This window comes from Hyperoodon ampullatus (assembly GCF_949752795.1).
Source record: "Hyperoodon ampullatus genome assembly, chromosome: 4".
In the NCBI taxonomy this organism is placed as follows: domain Eukaryota; kingdom Metazoa; phylum Chordata; class Mammalia; order Artiodactyla; family Ziphiidae; genus Hyperoodon; species Hyperoodon ampullatus.
The window spans coordinates 119,407,319-119,423,979 of NC_136917.1; the positions used below are offsets into that span (position 1 = coordinate 119,407,319).

At 41.4% G+C, this 16,661-nt stretch overlaps 1 protein-coding gene across 1 annotated transcript in view; it reads right to left on the bottom strand.

The window, feature by feature from the left end:
• Nucleotides 1-16,661, bottom strand: part of MAP1B (microtubule associated protein 1B) — a gene marked incomplete at both ends in the record, with an annotated part of 91,422 nt that overhangs the window by 69,245 nt on the left and 5,516 nt on the right. The window contains one exon of the mRNA XM_079704015.1: nt 12,966-13,067. Within this exon, the coding sequence (XP_079560141.1) occupies nt 12,966-13,067 (102 nt within the window). The remainder of the gene's footprint in view (nt 1-12,965; nt 13,068-16,661) is intronic.

Sequence of the window (16,661 nt, forward strand, 5' to 3'; positions counted from 1 at the left end):
CAGATTTCTTATGCAGCTTATTTGTCAGCCTAAGAGCTAATTATAGTTTCTCAAACCCATGACACCTCTTCTTCATTGTCATACACATACCTAGCCAGTATTATGTGCCAGGCACTGTTCTAAGGTTCTTTATTAAGGGACATTAGCCTAAGGCCTCCTTAGTTCTGTGGTTATGACCTAATTGCATTCCTTTTCTCTTATCATTCAGTTGTGACTGGGAAAAAGCCATTTCTGAAAAGTTAGAATCCTGAAAGATTAAAAATCTAGCCCTACGATTACTTGACTCAAGGTCTTTGGTCTCCATTTTTTTCATTCGAAATAGGTTTTTGTTTGGTTAGTTGGTTTTTTCTTTTCCTTCTTTTTAAGTTGTAAGTTAGAGCTTGGGTTTTTTGTTTTGTTTTGTTTTGTTTTTTAACAACTAGTTTCATATTTTTGATGAGTCTGCTTACCAAGCATAGAAAATCCATTTGCTGGCTAAAGGATCCCAACAACAGAAATTTCTATCTGATGATGGAATCATATTTCTAGATGACCCCAGGGTGAGTCAATTTGCCAAATTATTTCATTTATATTTATATGCTGGAATGTTATTCCAAAGGCTCCAAATAGTCTCTGTTCTACGTATAAAACAATAAAATGAAAATAAGACACAGTATAATAATATGTATAATGAATACATAATATAATGCTCCTTTAAAAAGCAGACAACGATCTTGTCAGATGTTTTAAAATAACCCAAACCGGCATTATTTGTAGAAAAGAAAACTGTGATTGGAGTGTGGGGAGGGGCATATTAGGAAAAAGGGTAAGAAAAAGAAAAGAGAAACGGGGGAAATAAGATCACATTAGATTAGAAAAAAAGGCTTGAGTGATTGATACAGATGACAAAACAATGGAAGTAAAGGAGGTAAACCCACATGAAATGTCACTTTTTCATCAACGGATATTTACTTGGCTGTTGGAATGCTTCTTTAAAGAGGAAAGATGTTTTTGAAATAACGTAAAAGCAAAGTCATTCACGCACACACATGTAATTGCATACGTGCATGTAAATGTTTACACAATTTTAGCCACACAACCTGTCTATTCCCAGATCCAAAGCTATTCTAGACCATCTAAAAGCACAGGCCATAAGCCTTTAAAAATAATCTCACTTCTCATTTCCTTTACCACTTGGTTGGGTTTTTCTGTTTATTAGCTGATGAGGAGGGAGATGGTGTGATGGAGAAGACAGTTCTCTATTTAAAAAATCATGTTTTCATATGCAAGAGACATAGGAAGCAGAAAGGAAAAATGGCTAGGACTTAGGAGTGGGGTGTAGTAGTTGTATACATAACAGGACAATGTGAATGCAGTGGGCTAGCACATATTTTGCAAAGTCACATTTTGTAAAGCTACCTAGAAGACTGCCGTCGTCTCTTTCTCCCCTCTTCCCTTCTTTCCCTACAGCAGTTCTGAGCTCCACTGCAATATTTAGATCCAATAACTCTTCTTCAAAAGCAGTATAACTACCGGGGATATCCGATGTCTTATACAGAAACACAATGGTATTAGTATTGAGGTGGCCATTTGGCTAGCTCAGCATAAATGGTTTGCTCGCTAATGTTTCAATAACAACAACTTGCTTCTAATCAGCACACCCCTGTGTAGACAGTGTAGTTACCACTAGCGTTCGTAATGAGGACCCAAAGCACAGGGGACTTTCCTCCTGAATTATCTAAGGAAGACTCACTTAGATTGTTCTGAGCTTGGGTTCCAAGTAGGTGGCAAACAAAGTGTGTTCTCCCATGTGAGTGCATCTCTCTTGGCCCATGCTTCAATAAAATGTCAATATTTGCCCCCAAAGTACAATAGTTATTTATTAAAAACCCCCTTTGAAAATCTCACCGTAATCGGAAGGAAAAAGGAACAACAGATTTCTAAGGGCATGTTTTCTATACGTTGTTTAAATATATCCTGAGCTAAAGAAATAAATTTCGTTTAGGAATTCTAATTCTAGATAAATTTGAGGGTATATATAAAAGGACTGTATAACTAGATTCTAAAACTTTCAAAGAATAATAATCCCACAAGGAATTACTGGCAACTCTCTATTACCTAGAATATTTGATTAACCAGCCCACCAGTCTTCTCATCCATAGAGATATTATCAGTAATGTCTTTGGTACAAAGACTATTTCATTTGGGTTTTAGAACACTCTGTAAGGTTTGCTGTAAAAACATTACACATAGGTCTTAGGGAGTGAATTAAACATTTTTTACAAACATGATCAAATTAGGGAGAGGACAGATTGAAATCGTTACCTCAAAGGTTAAGATACCAACAGGCAATCACATGACACATTACCATAAAAATCACTTTCCCTTCTGGACAATCATGGCTTTCTGATAATGATTACCTGCATGCAAGCTGTACACTGTCAGTAATAATTTGACTTGAGCATTGCTTCCCAAAGGTGTTCATATCTGCATGTACTGACTTGTTAAATTGTGTTGTGCTAATTGATGGTTCACATGACAAGATATGCATAGCTGATCATGCTTATTAAAATGCAGGCCATTCTCAATTATCCGGAACAAACGAGGTCCCTGGCACTTTTAATACACTCAACCTACAGATGATCCCCAGAACTCAGGAGGTTGAGTCTTCAGCCTCCTTCCAAAGATCTCTGAATAAGTAACTAATCTGAAGCTCAATGCAGCACCAAACATCAACGTGGAAATTCTAATTTTAATGGAAAAAAATGGAGCTATTTCCTATTTGGCATTATGTAGACAAAATACTCAAGAATTTGACTTCTGAAATACTTTCCATGCAGGTGTTTGGCATCGTGCAAACACGATTAAGTTTTGTCTTGTTTGGTCTGTCTGCAAGGTAAAGACAGATGGGAAAAGCCAAGGGCCAAGAATTACCAAACTGGGAAATCAGCCTGAGTGTCATAAAGCCGTGCATCTTCCCCTAAAATTAATAATCCTAGCAGATGCGACAGGCAGATTTTCTAAACTAAATTTGTTCACTGACATTTTAAAACTTGGATTAAAAGCCATTGTAAGCTAAACACAGAACAGGACAAATTCCCTTCTACATTTCACAGATGAGACAATTTAGTAAAAATCCATGAATCACGGAATACAAAAACTGGAAGGGACTCAGAGATCATTTAGTCCATCCTTTCCCAAATTGTGTTCTAGAGAAATTTAGATCCCTGGGAGACAGCAGCAGTGGAAGTGACAGGTCAAACAGGTTAAGGACATTTACGGTTATACAAAATTAAACAAGTTTATTTACATGCAGTTACATACCTTATGGCTCCTCAAAACATAAGATCTAGTATGCCACAGTTCCCAGATTTATTTCACCATGGCATTCTTCCCCACTGACTATCTATTAATATTTTACAGAACTAAGTTGGCAGAACACAGCTTCGGATACCTCAATCTAGTCCAGCCCTTTGTTTTACAAGAAGGGGAAAGGCCTCATAGCAACTTTTCAGGGGGCTACGTGGGCGACAGTAATTTCAGGTGTGGCCCAGAGCTGCTGACTAGGTCAGGCTTCGAGGACTCTCTGGAGGGGGGCGGTCCTGGGAAGCAGCTCACAACAGACGTGTGCCCTCCCTGCTCTCTCCCTGCTCTCTCCGAAGTGTCCCTTCTAGCCTCGGGGCAGTGAACCGATTACTTCAGATTTATTTCCATAAAACCTTTCACTGCCACAATCTCTCTCCCAAGTGTCTTCAGAGTCTGCCAATGGATAATTTTCCAGCACTCAAAGATGAAGACAATTTTGAAATCAAGCCTCTACATTCAGTTCAGCAGTTCTGTTCTCACATGCTCTTTTTTGGGGGGAAGGGGAGGAGAGAGGGGGGAAGGAATCCTAAAACTTTCAATCTTTTCATAATTAAATTAAAGGGCTTACAATGTAGCTCCAAACTAGGGGATAATTAATTCAGTATGAATCCAAATTTCTTGATCACACAGGGAATCCAGTACATTAGATCTGTTGTATTTATGCCTCAATTTGTATAGATAATAAGATTTTAGTGCATATTTTTATGCCTGTATATTTTTTTAAATAGCTTGAACAAAAAAATTTACAGAAGGATTCTCTCCTGCAAAATTCTCATTTGACACATTATTATACCCTGACTTGTTCTGTTAGTTATCTTATTTTCACGCTCAACTGTAAACAACTCCCAGGAGCTAAATATTTAATGACTGGCTGATACTAGGACACCTTCTCAAAAGACATAATGTGGAAAGATTATCTCCTTTCCCAATATGATAAGGTATCCCTCCCTCCCTCCCTCTCTCTCTCTGTCTGTCTGTCTGTCTTGGATGCACACTAACATTAAAGGGAAGGAGTTCCATCAATCTGTCTTCATGCCTATTTCACTGGTCTTTTTCTTTACATGGGTCTACACTTCCACATGAGAATTTAGAATGCAGAAAACAACTGCCCAAAATGGCTGAGGAGCTCTGTACCAAGAGAGTGTCGTCAGCCTGAGATGCAGAATTTATTCCGTCTTGAGTTTTATGGCTACCAAGTTAGCTTCCCCAAATGTGACATTTCCACCGACTGACATTTCCGGAACCAAAAAGCAACATCTATATGGAGCAGCATCCCAGGGACAAGGTGCACCAAAATGCGGTGCTCCCTCAGGGGAGCAGCAGTCCCTTCCCCAGACTATCCACGTGAGATGCAAACAGGGAATCTATGAATTTGGTCCAAAATGCTCCACTGTGCCTCACTTACTCACAGCCTCCAATGAAAATCAGTTTGATCAGGAAGGAAAGGGCCAGCAAAGGGCAGGTTTAGAGGGCTTTCCAAATCAAGGCAATCCTAGGGATGTTCATATTTTATCTCAAACCCTCAGGTAATTAACTCCATAAGGCAATTTTTAGAGGCAATTCAGTTTGCGTCTTTAAAATGAGCGATGCTGTAACTGCGGAAAGGAGCCACATCTCATAGAACGCCACCTTCCCCAGGCTTTTAATGCTCATTTTTAATTAGATAATTTTATTTTTAAATCATATGTAGACTCTCGTATTGCATTTTCTGCAAGCAGTCACCTCTCTAGTCCTGATTGTAGGCAAGTCTTCGACATGGGTTAGAAAAGTTTATTAAAACAACATTATTTTTGTTGTGTGTTTATGTTAATTTCTCCAGTCCCTGTGGCCCACTTTTAAGTGCACGTCCCCAGGGGCACTTCTCACTTTCTCACATTTCTCTAGGACCAAGGAAATCTGACTTCACATGCAATAGAAATTACCCATAGACCGCGGCGGAGAAAACAAAAGGCGTAAGCCCTGGAGTATGATGTTTGGAGATACTTGATGGTTGCCTGGGTAGCGTTTAATTAGGCTTGGGTTGCGGCTGGGGTGGGGTGCTGGTACCTGGGTAACCTCTGTCACTGTGACTCAATCTGTGGTTGAACAATCAAAATGCAATGCTTGTTATGATGTCCATTTCTCACCCCTTGTCTTCTTTAGGAATTTGACTAAATCCACCCCCATGCCCTCCTCCTGTGTCTGTCTCTCTCACACACATGGTTTTTAAATTAAGGAAACACTCTTTGTTAGTGTCTTTTAAAGCTGTGAATGACGTATTTTCCCAACTAACTTATAAGCAGTGGGGATACCTAATTCTTCCATAGATCCCTTTACAAATTCCTTGCTTATTCCTAAACACTCAGAAATATTACTTGACTTTTTAAAAAGAAATCTACTAGCTTATGCTTTATTCCTCATCTTCCACCATCATTTCCAGCATGTTTTCATAGATGCTGAACAAAACATCCTACCAAAAAAAAAAAAAAAAAAAAAAAGCAGGCAATAAAAAGTAAAGGGACTGTACTTGCTGGTTGCTGTGTGGTGTGCTTTAAAAACAAACAAATACACACCCACCCCAGCAACAAATCTAGCAAAAACCATGGGCTCTCTTTGGTGTCTGGAAATGAAGACAAAAGCACTGACATTCAGCGTAAGATGCTGTCCTTGGTGGGCGACGGTAGCAGCTGTTCTGGGATGCACCGAGTGAGATTTAATGGCGGGGTTACTGACAGTCCCCAAAATGGCTACTGGGCCCGGGCAGCCAATTTTCTGCTAACTTCCTGCCTATGCTTGCCTATGTTGAGTGGTTCCGCAGTGCCCATTAGGAACTGCTTGAGAGCCATTACAGCCGGCAGAGTAAAGCATCCTTCTGACTCTGAAAAAAAAAGTGAGATGAATAGGTATTTCTAGGGTGGTCTGAATGAGCCGTCATTAACAACCCTGGGGAATGAAGGCACCTGCACAGGGCAATGAAACACCATTTTATTCCTCTGGCCACACTTGCACCAGAAAAAGAAAAAATATCACATGCGCTGTAAGGATCTATGGATGTAAAGGATCGCCAAATTTCAAAGCTGAACAAACTGCAAACCTCACAGGAATTAACGCCTGTATTGCATACACTACCAAATTCTGGATCTTCTCCTTGGAAAGTCTGGACCTCTCACTGTTTCAAAGGAATGCGGACGGGGCGGGGGGTCGGGGGGCAAGCAGGCAGTTTGGGGCAGCGTGTGAATGGGAGCACTTGGGTGGAGCATGAAGCTGGAGGGGCCGGGAAGGCTGAGGGCAGGGGGCGAGTGGAGAAAGGCGAGTGATTTGCATTAAAATGGGAGTCCCCTTCCCAGGCGGGCGGCATTGACCTCAATGGATGTTAAACAGAGGTCTGGTTACTTCAACAAAACTAAGGCTCTTTATTTGCCATTTTCTTCTAAGACCAGGATTCCTGCCATAACCTCATATGATGATGCAGTGAGAAAAGATGAGCCTGGTGGGCATGTGAGCAAGTGCCTGTACCTGTGCGTGTGCACGTGAGAGAGAGAACAGGAGGATAACGCATCTGCTTTCCCTCGGAAATCACAGGATCCCTGAGGGTCGAGTCAGCCTCTCGAATGCAAGTGAACGTGTATTTGTGTGCTTTATCTTCTAAAGGCTGGGAGCAGGACTGAAAACACATTCATTACTGGCTGTTATAGAGGGGTTGATGTATTCTAGGCACATACAATTAGGCTATAACTCTGTACAACGACAGACTAAACGTACAAGTCTAGACAGAGAAAGAAGATGACTACAAACATTCTTAGCCCTTTTCTAAGAGCATTTTAGTATTTTCTTATCATTCTACCAGCAAATGTTGTAAATCCTTGACTCTTCAACGTCAAAGGGATTCTCATGACTTAAATTCAAAGGGCTTGATTTTAATTCTCCGTCAAAAACCAATCTTGAGGCAAGATATTTTTAGCAGTCATTCAGCACAAATCTGTGGTTTATTTACCTCCCAGAGAAAAGGCATGGATTCTTAAACAGAACCACCCATATACACATTACAAAGTCAATCACACCCCATGAAGCTTTTTTGTGAATGCGATCTAGGAGTTACAAAACGAGTGACAAAATGTAAATATATCCAATCTTACTACTATTTATTCAGTTGACTAAGAAAATAAGCCATAAGAAATCTCAGTTTCTTAAAACTGGAAAAGTCTATAGTCACTTGTTGTTTGGAGAGAAAAGAAGAGAGAACCGAGGGGTAGGAGGGATCGGAAGACGTCACCCATGGACAGATCATCACAGCGAGACAGCAGGCTAGCAACCTCACTCACCTCAGCGTCCTTAGAGAGGCAGCAACAGGACCACTTTGCACATGGTCTTCAACCCTGCCCTACGGTCCTGCTATGGCAGCACCTTAATGCATCACCTCCATTTCGCTCTCACACCCAAAGGACCTTCCTAAACTCAGCCAAAGGATGTTGCTGTCTCCTGCACATAACCAGCAACTCTGTGCCTTCTGATAATGTCGATGGCAATTGCTTCTCTGAGAAACACCTTTCAAACCAATTTTTTAATTATTACAAAAAGGAAGCCAGCCATTATCTAAAGCCACTATTTCCCCTAGATGATAATAATTACCAAATATACAAATCTGATAGATTTTCAACAAGGGCCACAATTTTAATACTAGCTTATGTTTATTGCTTTCCCATGTGATAAGGACTGTTTCAAGATCTTTATACAAATTAATTCATTTGATCCTCATGAAAACTCTGTGAGGTAGCAGTGATCATCTCTGTTTTACAAACAACAAAACTGAGGCTTAGAATGGTTAGGTAACTTGTCAGAGATCCCACAGCAAATAACTTTTAGAGCTAGGATCCAGAATCTGCATCATGCTCTGTTGCTGGTGAGGATTGGGGTTAACAAAAATGTTGAATTATTTTTCTAGGCAGAAGTAGCAAAATGATGGAAAAAGGACTGAAATTAATTTTCATTCTGGTGTCCCTTGTCCTAGGAATGCTCTGTATTTGTTTGTTGTTTTGAAATGATGTTTGTCTAACACAGGCAATCATGGGACACTTTCTATAACCCTAGGAGATAGTCCTCTCTATTGTTAGGGGCAGAGAGATCTAAAGTTAAGTTAGGGAAAGAAGCAAACAGGAATGGAGAGTGAAATAAATTCCATTCAGCATGGTAAACCCAGCTCTGCTCTCATGGTAAGATTTATCAAAATGATTCTCATCCAACACAATTAAGGTACAAAAAACATACTGTAATATATAAACAAAAAGTTTATGATAGTATTTGAATTTGTACATATAAGGAAATATATGACTATTCCTCTATTTTGAAAAGACTTAACTGTTGAATTTTGACGTGAGTGAAAAGACTCGGGGGTGTTCTTGAAAGAATACATAACCTTTTCTCTCAAGATAACTGGTCTCACTTGAACCCTGCTTAGATGTGGCCAGGAGTGGTGTTACACCAGGGCTAATCAGCGGAGACCTGCCCTGGGAACAGAGACATCTGCTGAAGGATATTGAGGAAGTCAATGCTGCAACAGCTTTGAGCAAGTAAGATGACCCTATATGACTGACTATTCCAAGAATTAGAGTATGCCAGACTTGGACGGCACTTGGTGATCCCAGAGCTCACATTCTGGGGAACTGGAGGACCCATCACCTCATTATTCATAGTAGATGACCTCCACCTTTGCAGAGAAAGCAACAAATTCCAGCTTCCCGCTCAAAGTATATTTGTTCAAGATGACTAAGCTATTCAATCAGACCTGCAATCCTGAAGAAATAGGCCAACTGAATCTCAAAACCATATTTAAAAACTAGTACAAGATGTAAACTAGTACAAGGGAACACATCTGACAAATCTGGTTGTGCTGCTCGCGTGAGCTATTAGCTGCATTTGAGGCTATCACCAGTCTTTTATAAGGACTCTTCAGGGTTTCCCTGGTGGCGCAGTGGTTGAGAGTCTGCCTGCCAATGCAGGGGACACGGGTTCGTGCCCCGGTCCGCGAAGATCCCACATGCCGCAGAGCGGCTGGGCCCGTGAGCCATGGCCGCTGAGCCTGCGCGTCCGGAGCCTGTGCTCCACAACGGGAGAGGCCACAGCAGTGAGAGGCCCGCGTACCAAAAATAAATAAATAAATAAATAAATAAAATAAGGACTCTCCAATTCTTAAAAATAGCAACAGGGGTATAGTAGAATGAATGCAAAACAGATATATGGGCAACCCTAGCTCCTCACCTACAGCTGGCCCTCCGTATCTGCGGGCCCCACATCTGTAGATCCAACCAACCAAGGGTTGAAAATACTTTTTTTTAATTCCAGAAAGTTCCAAGAAGCAAAACTTGACTTTGCCACAGGCTGGCAACTATTTACATGGCTTTTAGGTATTATACATCGTATTATAAGTAATCTAGAGATGATTTAAAGTGTATGAGAGGATGTGCGTAGGTTATACGTAAACATCATGCCATTTCATATAAGGGACTTGAGCATTCATCGGATTTGGTATCCACAGGAGTCCTGGACCAAATCTCTACAGATTCTGAGTGCCACTATACTTGTGTCATCAGGGAGGACAATGAATATTTTATTAAAACTCTGCCAGCCTAAGCAAAACAAAACAAAAACTGTCTGGATTTGATGCAGTGTGCTAGAGTTTATGCTAGTCCGTATATGATTGTTAAATGCCTGCTCTTCTCACAAGAAGACAAGAGTAAGCAAAGCAGTGACTGTGTTTTTTTGTTCATCACTGTGTGTTCACCTTCTCCACCCCACAGGGCCTGGCACACTGTAGGTGCTATTTAGGTATTTTTTAATTGGCTGAAGGAACAGTTTTATTTTTTTAGAGGATTCAACCTTCATCTTGTTCCTTGCCTCTAAGTTAGCTCAGACTCTTGAAACTCTAAATGCAGAGGTTCAGCTGACTCCATTTTAGGGGCCTGAGGTACCTGCGTTAGCTTCTACAGACTATCAGTGAGTGGGGAAGACACACTAGATTTGGAGCCACTTAAAAAACAGATCTCAAATTTTCCCGTAAAACCCTTCAGTTTGTCCAGGAAAAGCTAAAGGCTTCTTTGGGCCCAATCCAGCGATCACCCTACGATCTCCCCTGACCCCAATTGGGCATCCTCATCCTCTAACGTAACATCTCTTCTCTCTAAAACACACTGACTTACCTGAACTGAATCTGACGTGTGCTTTTTTTTTTTGCGGTACGCGGGCCTCTCACTGTTGTGGCCTCTCCCGTTGCGGAGCACAGGCTCCGGGCGCGCAGGCTCAGCGGCCATGGCTCACGGGCCCAGCCGCTCCGTGGCATGTGGGATCTTCCTGGACCGGGGCACGAACCCGTGTCCCCTGCATCGGCAGGCGGACTCTCAACCACTGCGCCACCAGGGAAGCCCTGACGTGTGCTTTTATCCTCTGTTGTAGTCTTGGTTAGAAACCTTCACCCCACTCTGAATGCTTCCCACACAGGGCCTCACCCCCATGGCTGCATTCTGGATGCTCGGTTCTCAGAGCAGAGGCCCAGCCCTGCACAGCTGCACTCTTAGGCTGGGGAAGGAAGCTCATAACACCTCTTCCTGGAGCTGGCAAGAATGGGAGGGTGCTGTGTGTCCAGGCACCAATCTCTAGACACAGAGCCTAGCACAGCACTGCTACAACTAGGTCGGTAACCAATCTTTACTGTGGGTGACAGTAGGAAAAGAAGGGAGAATGGGCTACATGAGCCCATGGTAGTGGTTTGTGGGGGGACCTGACCTTCCTTAGTCCACAAGAGTAATACTAGGTCCCTGGTTCATAAATGGTTAATTCTTTAGCAATTCTTGCAGCCTTTCATTTCACAATATACTGTCATTCTATAAAGTCAAATACAAGTATGAATGAACACAATGAAAATCACAGGATTCATTTACCAAAAAAAAAAAAAAAAAAACAGTCATAGTAAGAAAGCCAGAACAACCTACAGAGAAAGGGTAAAAGCTTGAATTTTACATTTTGAAACATACTCGTTGGAAAAGGGTACTTCCCTTATTTTTCTTTTCATGAGATGAATTTAAAAGTCACAGAAATGTGCAAGACATAAAAATACAACATAACAACGAGAGAAACAACCATATACCGTACCTTTACTTCAGCAAATCATGCGCTGTCTGATAGTCTCTGGATCATTCTTTTTGTCTCGACGCAAAGTTACAGAGCTGATTTTCACATGGCTTTACAGCAAGTTTAACTTTTAATGAACCAGTTCTTGCTAAGTTTTTCTTAACACATTTATTCAACTCCATGCTTGAAAGCTACAATTCATTTGATAACTGAAAAGTAAGGGATTTTAAATAGCAAACTCAAAGAGAAGAACTATCCCAGTCTCGTGGGCATACTGCTGCAGCCAAGTGTGATGCATGAAGGCACTGACGGTCTGTAAGTGATTTCCAATCTCAGTATGTACAAGGCTATGTACAAGTATGTACAATGATGTAATCAGTCATAAAGGCTGAACCTCCTTGCTGGTTTTTTATCAACGCCAACAAAATTTGCAATCATACAACAAAATCATGTAAACAGAAAAGGGTGTTCTCTCTTTTACATAAAATTTAGGTGATATTTAAGAAATTGGCAGAGCTTTTGAGAAACACACTCCAGGTTTAGAGTCTTTATGGGCAAGTAACTCTGTTCATAATCCTCAAATGTGACTAAGTGGGAGAAGTATGGGTCACAGCTCACATGAGGAAGACAAGGTGGGTGAGTCTGCCTACATCCCCAGGCCTAGAGGCACAGGTAGACTACATCCCCAGTGAAGTGGCTAGTTAGCAGCAGCATCTTCATAAATGACAAATGTTTGTGTCCTTACCTTTAATTATTCTGTAGTATTCTTTTTCATCTCTGAAAGAAAGGCTATTTTGCAGTAGTTTGGAATTTCAGACTCTTTTACCCACGCTAAGAAAAGTAGGTGATAATGCAATGACGAAAATCATAATGTATATTTCATTCAGAGAGAAAATGCAGAAAAGCAGATATTTCATTTTCTTGAGAGGGAAGGGAAGTTATGAAATTCTGGGAGCATCCAATTTGTATTCATAACTTCATGTGAGTAAATTTAAATAGTTTACAACCCCTTAAGCTCAGAGTACAGTGAGATAAATATGAAATTTTTTTTTTTTTTTTTTTTTTTGCGGTACGCGGGCCTCTCACTGTTGTGGCTTCTCCCGCTGCGGAGCACAGGCTCCAGACGCGCAGGCTCAGCGGCCATGGCTCACGGGCCTAGGCGCTCCGCGGCATGTGGGATCTTCCCGGACCGGGGCACAAACCTGTGTCCCCTGCATCGGCAGGCGGACTCTCAACCACTGCGCCACCAGGGAAGCCCGCAAAAAAATTTTTTTAATTTACCCTAGAACTTAAAAACTTTTAAGACTCCACAAAATGGAAATCCACACAGTGACAACTTAAGAGTTAGTTGACTTTCCTAAAATATGGCTTCTTGCTAACCTAGTTGATAATAACAAACACAAAGAATCCTTTAGCAATAAGAGGAAATCTTTTCCATGCCCCAGGCAAAGCTTTCCAGCCAATGGCCTGTTTCTCATCCTTTCAAATTCTAGGTTGACTAATACTGAACTAAGCCTCACCTGGAACTTCAGGAGAGAATCTTGCAGAGTGTCGGGATACAAAAAGTTTCAGTTCTTGATCCAGGTTGCATTCGATCAGGTTTGTGTCCCATGATCGGATTCCTAAGGAAGGAAAGGAAGACAGATGACAAATCTCCAGTTACTCATTTCGAAGTGGTTTGGAAAACATCACGGTAGCATTTCTCAAGCTTTAAGGAAGGATGTGGAAACTCCTTTCCTGAAGAGCGTGGTGACCAGCAGTGGATGCCCACAAAATGGGAGGGCCGGGGAAGTCTCTCCACCAGGCCACAGGGGAAGGATAACTAGCAGTGTGGACTGAACTCCTGCCCCTCATAAAATGTAAATGCAGCTCTTCTGGAAGAGTAAAGGAAAACAGTTATTAGGAAAATGACAGGCTTTACTCCAGGGTGGGAGTAGAAAGGACAGGAAGATGGTGAGCCTGTAGCAGTTAGGGGGCTACCAGACAATTGCTAGCTTTCCCATGGTCCACTTGTACGTGGCTAGAAAATGTAGAATGAGGGTGGGGAAGCAGAGATATGGAGGCTGGCATTCAAGTCCAGGGCTCTGTTTTTAAAGGTTTTTGCAGTGTGCATATGCATTATCTGGTTACTTTTCTTTACCCCTCCCATGTTTGACCTTGATTTCTCAACCCCTAGATATCAATCAAAATTTGTGTGATCTTGGCTAAGAAAGCTGGATCTCAATCTTAAAAGACGTGGCCTCTCTGTCCTCCCAGGCATTTACCTGACTAGCTTGGCAGACAGCTCTTTCATTCACAATTGTTAGTTGTCCTGAATTTTCTTATCCAGAGGCAAAGAAATGTGGCAACTTTTTATACTGTATAAAACTTCTACAGAGTTGAGGGCCATGAACTGTCTATTCCCACAGAAGTTCAGGCTTCCGTTCACAAGACTGGACGCTGGGCTGAGGGGAATACGAGGGTAAGGAGTGCTGACGCCCCGCCTCCCTCATCTCTTCCTGCTTCCTCTCTCCTGACCTTCCAAGAGAGATGGCTAAAGGGTACAGCAGAGGTGGCAGTCCTGGGGAGCAGGCCAGGCAAAATTGGGGAACCTCAGAACTGGGAGTGTGTGTTTGTTTTTCATGTATTTTTATATCTTCCCAAATAGACGGCTCATGGTAGAGCCATTATGTAGGTAGTATCCTTGATTGTACCCCGGCGTGGAGCATCCTCAATTGCCGGAAACAAACCTCTGGAACAACTATCATTATTTCCTATCTACTAAAACTTGAACGTCCAGGGGTACCACACAGGTGAACTATCTCTAAATAAACACTTGGTCATTTAATCATTTTTGCTGGTCATTAGTCATGCATACAGACTTGGAAGTATAAATGGCAGTGTGTTATTTAAACACACCTCTTAAATCCTTAAGGCATACGTGCATTTACCCCCATTTAAATCTTGTTCAGTTTTCCTGTCTTGCAAAGAATGAAGGTAGATACACACACACACACACACACACACACACACACACACACACAACAAAGATTCTGGAAACTGAGTTGACTACACATCTAAAATATCTTCAGATGATACACCAAACACCTTTATGAATATGAGAAATATTTTCAAATAGTAGTACATCTACTACATAGAGGCAGAAATTTCTCACACAATCTTTGGGAAGAATTCAGGCATGCAAGAGTTAACATTCCTAAAGAGGCTAAATTACAAGGGAGAATTTTATGGGTCTCCCTGGAAACATTAACAGCCTCAGTTTGCATTTGTGCTAATGGAGTATTTAAATTTTAACAAGAAAGGCATGTTGTGATTTTGCGGATCTTTTTCGTGCAGAAATGATAAATGGGTTTTTTTGTTTGTTTGTTTCACAGAAAGCTTGACAGGCCAAGAGGCCTGAATTCATTAGAATATTTTACTTCCACGTATATATACTATGTATTCGGCTAGCATGGAAAATCATCGAGCTCCTGTCTGATCTGCTTAATTGGAAATTGTTGACTGGATTATCTGTGCTCCAGGTCTGAGCTCCACTTTGTCTTCAGGCTTGTCAAGTAGGGTCAATAAAGTTAATAATGAACATATGTATTAAAATTAAATTCGTATAATTTTTCTGCCTTTGTTCTAAGAAATGTCTAAATTGCTACATTATTTGAATGGCTTCATCTAGAGTTATACATAGACTTGTTCTTAGATTGTTGTTTGCCATTTTTCCCTTGGCTTCAATTAACTTCAATGTCATCACACATGCAGTTAAACATTTGCTTTTTATTTCATAAACTCCTGGTTCTATGATTTGTAATTTAGCAATGGAAAAAGTATGAAACAGTAGAAAAACCATTTAGTAATTTTTAAGTTACATTAGCAAACAGCTGATAATGTAACTTATACTCCCAGTGAAATTAACAATTCAGGATTCTCTTTTCAAGGGAGCAATTTCCAGCCAAATTACATCTTAACGATGCATCATCACTACTACCACTTATAAAGGTTACAATGGATTTACTAGTAATTTTAGTTGGAAAGGAAAATTTTGGAACCAAGCCACTTTCTATACCAATTTTAGAAAGAAAATACTGTGTAATTACCTTGTACCTTCTACTGGATAATGTTAGTAAAGGGAAATACTACTTCTCAATGAAGATTCATATTGCATTTAGTCAGTTTATATATCGCTCCTTTGTGCCTAAGAGGAAGCCAGCAGTGGCCCCTCTAAAGCTCACAGGACAAAAAAATGTCTTCTTTGGCTCTTCTCACATAGTCCCCTCCCTGAGTTCATGGCTGGAGGGGATAGTGGGGTGCTGGTAAAGAAGGTCTGAAGAGGCTTTCAGAAGCAGGTCATCCTGGTTTCCAGTGGGCAGTAGAAAAGCCATGGAGTTTCCTGGCCCTTTTTCTGACTATCCCCCCGTCCACGCCGGGTCAAGCTCTTCCCTGGGCCTTTGCTTCTCCAGCAAACTCTATCATGACTGTGCCCTTACAGGCTTACCCAGGTGGGGACAAAACAACCCCACCAGTTGGAGGAGATCAACCTCCACTTTTTAAACTGGGCCCAGCGAACATCTGTCACCCATGGGCAGCTGGCCTATGGCTAGGCATCCTGAGAACACCCCTACCTAACCTGGCACTGTCTTCCAGCCCTGGAAGCGAGTACCATCACTGTCCGTGTATAGCCTGATGACCAGGCGGGAACAAAGGATCATGGATTTCCATCTCAGTTCTCTGATTCCAGGGGTGGCAGTGCACAAAGGGGAGGCTAAAGTGCACATGAAGTTGACAGATGAAAAAAGGAGAAAAGAAAAAGGTGTGTGTGTGTGTGTGTGTGTGTGTGTGTGTGTGTGTGTGTGTGTGTGTGTGTGTGTGTATTGTTGGAGGGTGGGTATCACAGGACAAGTCAGGGTGAACGATAAGGAAGAATCAGGTCGCCTTATTTTACATAGGTTAGATCTTGCCAAGTTCACTGATCATGCAAGCATTTTTCAGGATTATTTAATAAAACCAACAATTTTTTAAAAACACCTCTCATTTAAAGGCGAAAATCTATATCCTGAAATAAACAATAGACTGAAGAAAGCAGAAAGAAATGACCACGCATTGTGTGCTGAAATGGTACACGGATTCTATCTGACTGCTATTTGAGCAAGCTCGTTTTCTTCCATGAGCTTTAGCTGCTCCCTCTCAGAAACAGACTTTGAATATTTTTTGCCCAAGTTCCTAAA